Source organism: Alexandromys fortis, unplaced genomic scaffold (assembly GCF_014885135.2).
Source record: "Alexandromys fortis isolate MF-2015 unplaced genomic scaffold, M_Fortis_MF-2015_v1.1 scaffold_13, whole genome shotgun sequence".
In the NCBI taxonomy this organism is placed as follows: Eukaryota; Metazoa; Chordata; class Mammalia; order Rodentia; family Cricetidae; genus Alexandromys; species Alexandromys fortis.
In genome coordinates, this window is record NW_026067908.1 from 3,179,483 (window position 1) to 3,183,856 (window position 4,374).

The following is a 4,374-nucleotide window of genomic DNA, read 5'->3' on the forward strand; positions in this document are numbered from 1 at the left end:
ATAAAAAAAATTTAAAAAAAAAAACAAAAAACAAACAAACAAAAAAAAGACTTGGCTTGTCCATTGGACATGGTGGCACACATCTATAATCCCAGTACTAGAAGAGGCAGAGGCAAGTGGACCTCTGAGTTTGAGACCAGCTTGGTCTACAGAGCTAGTTCCAGGAAAGCCAGAGCTACACAGTGACACCCTGTCTCAAAAAAAGCAAAATAAATAAGTACATAGATAAACAGATAAATGCATAGTAATTCTGAAAAAGGCACGCATTGTGGTCCACACCTTTAATCCCAGCTCCCGAGAGGCAGAGGCAATCTCTGAGTTTGAGGTCAGTCTGGTGTACAGAGCTAGTTCTGGGACAGGCAGGGCTACACAAAGAAACCGTGTCTCAGAGAAACAGAAGACTTGACTTGTCAATATGTAATATTCACAGCAGACTTTTTTTTTCCTTAACAGCAGTCAACTCTAAAGATGAACTCTGCCTTCCGGACCCTGTGGACGGAGAGTCCCCTGACATGCTCTCAGTAGAAAAGGGCAGCAGTGTGACAGTGTCGGTCCCTAGCTCTCACTTCAGCTGGAGCATGGAAGCAGCTAATGAGTGGTTCTCGAATGACTCTCTAGAAGTCAAGACTCCCCCAGAGCCTTTACTTGGGGAACCTCTAGCAGAAAAGGTGTTAGCATACCTGTCAAGCGTCTCATTAGAAGAACGGCCTAGAAACACAACGAATGTGACATTTTGTGGCATTCAAAAAGATGAAAACACTGAGGAAATGTTTTCACAGAGAAACACAGAGGCTGGCATACACAACCTTCCATGTGATACTGAATAAATCTTTTCTCTTGAAGCCTACTATACAGTGAAATCAGAAGTTAAAGCTGACTTACGAGCTTCTAGTCTCCTACCAAGTCCTTACTAATCTTGCTTTTCTTGTTTTTACCATAAAGTGGTTTTAGCCCTTACTGGCTTTTTTTTTTTCTCCAAGATTTATTTTATTATGTATACAATGCTCCTCCTGCATATACACCTTTATGCCAGAAGAGGGCACCAGCCCTCATTACAGATGGTTATGAGCCATTATGTGGTTGCTGGGAATTGAACTCGGGACCTCTGGAAGAACAGCCAGTGTTCTTAACCTCTGAGCCATCTCTCCAGCCCTGGCTTTTATTTTTTATTATTTATTTTTATTGTATATGCATTTGTGTTTTGCCTTCATGCGTGTCTGTGTAAGGGTGTTAAATCCCCTGGAAATGAAGTTACAGGCAGTTGTGAGCTGCCATATGGGTGTTGGGAATTGAACTGGGTCCTCTGGAAGAGCAGCCGGTGCTCTTAACCACTGGGCCATCTCTCCTGCCCATTTATTTTTTTCCTCAGTGTCTCAGCTTCAGAACTTAAGGCAAGAACAGCACACAATAGACATATACATCCAGAATTCCCTTGAGGGTTCAGAATCGGTGCGTCTCTACCCTCGGATACACCGATTTGTTATTCTATTTCTGCATCATCTGCTGCTCCCATCTGTGTCCTCCCTCTTGCCTAGATGACTGCAGGCCTCATCACCTTCCCTCTGCTTCTTTAACAGCTTACTCTATGCAATAACCACAGTCATATTTTGAAAGAAAGTTACCACAGCCTCCTCTTAAAACCTTCTGGCATCTTCCTAGTTGACTAAAGCACTACTAAGCGTCTTTGCTCTGTCATAGGTAGTTTCATTTTCAGCCTTTCCTTCCTGGTGGGTTGACTTCATTGGAAAGTCAACACAGTCCGGCCACATTGGCTGGTCTGCTTCTCAAACGCTCTTTATTTCTGCCTCGGGTTTTGGGCTTGCTCTTCCTTCTGACTCTAAACATCTGTTTCTAGAGTTTTGCATGGCTGGCTCTTAAATATTATTTCAAGTTCATCTCATGTATCAGTTTCTAAGAGAAACTTGCACTGACCATCACACAAAGCAGAATCCAAAAGGACTCAGTAGTGTGGCACTGGACTGGAATTAGAGGTAGCAGGGTATGTGCGTGTGTGTGTGTGTGTGTGTGTGTGTGTGTGTGTGTGTGTGTGTGTGTGCATATGTATATTTATTGTTTGTTTCTCTGCTGTATCTAAACCCATATATCCATACTGGATCTATTATACTGATAATTCATCCCAGTGACCATGAACACAGCTAATGCTCAGATTTTGGTGAAAACTGTTTCCACTACAACATTCTGCTAAGAAATGGCTGTTAGCATAGCCAGATCAAAGAAAGCAGAGAGCAATCCTAGCATGTTTCCTCTTGAGCAAAGTGCTTATAAATTGCTCGTGCCAAGCCAAAGAGGCACCTAAGCCCTATGAAAAGATTCCTCTGTTCAAATTAGGGCATATATGAAATAATAATTTTAAATGATTGCTTATTATGCACATTGCAGCAGTTTATAATATAATAACCTATTGAATTATAAAGACTCTATGAGGGGCTAGAGAAATGGTTCAATAGTTAACACTTCTCCTGCTCCTACAGAGGACCTAAGTTTGGTTCCCAGTACCTACATCCTGTGGCTCATAATGGTATGCTTGTTTATTTTCTTTGATGTATGGAAACCTATATATTCATACTGTATCTGCTATACTGTCAGCTCATCCCACACCTCCAGCTTCAGGAGATCCAACATCATCTTCTGGTCTCTGCAGGCACACAAAGCCCTGCCCTTCTCCCCCCCCCCCCACATACACATAATTAAAAATCTTTAAAAAAGAGAATCCAAAATGCAGAGCTATGGTGGTACACAACTTTAATCCCAGCGTTTGGGGGACAGAGGCAGAGGCAGGCAGATCTCTGAGTTCAAGACCAGCCTGGTCTAGAGAGCAAGTTCCAGGACAGCCAGGGCTACTGTCTTAGTTGGTTTTTATCACTGTGAAGACACACCATGACCACAGCAACTCTTAAAAAGGAAACCATCAAACTGATGTGGTGGCTTACAGTTCCAGTGGTTCAGTCCATTATCACCACAAAGGGGAGCAAGACGGCGTGCAGGCACATGGGGTGCTGTAATAGTAGCTGAGAGTCCTACATCTTGCAGGCAGCAGAAAAGTCCTGAGTCCACACATCCTAATAGCGCCACTCCCTATGAGAGTATGGGGGTCAACTAAATTCAAATCACTACATTCTACTCCCTGGCTTCCATAAGCTTGTAACAAACAATATCATAATGCAAAATACATTTAGCCCAACTTCAAAAGTCCCCATTGTCTTTAACAGTCTCAGCAACGTTTAAAAGTTCAAAGTCTCTTCTGAGATTCATGCAACCTCAACTGTAATCCCCATTAAAATCAAATCAAAAAGCAGTCACATACTTCCAAAATATTGTACATATTTTATAGAGTATACATTACCATTCGAAAATATAGGGAAGGGACCATAGTGAAGAAATACTGGACCAAAGCAAGACCAAAAACCAGCAGTGCAAACTCCAAACTCTGTATCTCCATGTCTGGTGTCAAAACGTTCTTCAGATCTCCAACTCTGTTCAGCTTTGTTGACTGCAACACACTTCTTTCTTTTAGGCTAGTTGCACTCCCTGTTAGCCGCTTTCCTCAGCAGGTATCCCAGGACTCTGGCATCTCCAACATCTGGGGGTCTCTAAAGCAACCCAGGATTCAACTTCACAGCTTCATGCAATGTTCTCTCTATTAGGCCTCCATTCGGGCACACCTCTGACACATCCCTGACACACTCCTGACACAGGCCTGGCCTTGGTGGCTTTAGGCATGGGGCAAATTCCATAACTCATTTCTTCTATCCTTGACTCTAAAGCCAGAACCATGTATGCAAAGCTGCCAAGCTCTTCTGCTTACTGGGGCTGGAACATGGCCCCTCATTCAGTTACATCTTCACCAGCTTTCTTTCTGTCCTTCACTGCCTAAGCTTGGCTGTCCTGAAACTTGCTCTGCAGACCAGGCTGGCCTCAAACTCAGAGATCCATCAGCTTCTGCCTTGCCAGTTCTTGGATCAAAGGTGTGTGCCACCACATACAGCTCTAAGCTTTTCTTTAGTTCCTTTCCACAAGTTGGAAACTTACCTGGGTGGGATCTTGCCCTGAGGTCACCACTCTCTTTATTCCATTTCTTAATCCATTTATCTCGTTGAACACAGAATTTAGCTCTATTCTACTTACTGGTGCTCTCTTTCTCCTCAGAACTTACATTTTGTAATTTACCATGATCAGCTTGCTCTTTTTCATTATAAATCTTCTTTAGAGTTACCACTAATATCTACATGGCAGAGACTATACTAGGCTGTTTTGAGATTTCCTCTGCCAATGGAATTAATTCAAAATTTTTCACTTTAGCCTAAGGCAGGTTGTTGCAGAATATTTGTACACTGTGAAGATATGTCTTTGCTA

The 4,374-nt window shown here is 42.7% G+C and overlaps 1 protein-coding gene across 1 annotated transcript in view; it reads left to right on the forward strand.

Annotated features, from left to right (window-relative positions):
* The window catches only part of CUNH1orf185 (chromosome unknown C1orf185 homolog), a 15,219-nt gene extending 14,392 nt beyond the window's left edge, over positions 1–827 (forward strand). The window contains exon 7 of the mRNA XM_050136438.1: positions 454–827. Within this exon, the coding sequence (XP_049992395.1) occupies positions 454–827 (374 nt within the window). The remainder of the gene's footprint in view (positions 1–453) is intronic.
* The last annotated feature ends 3,547 nt before the right edge of the window (positions 828–4,374 follow it).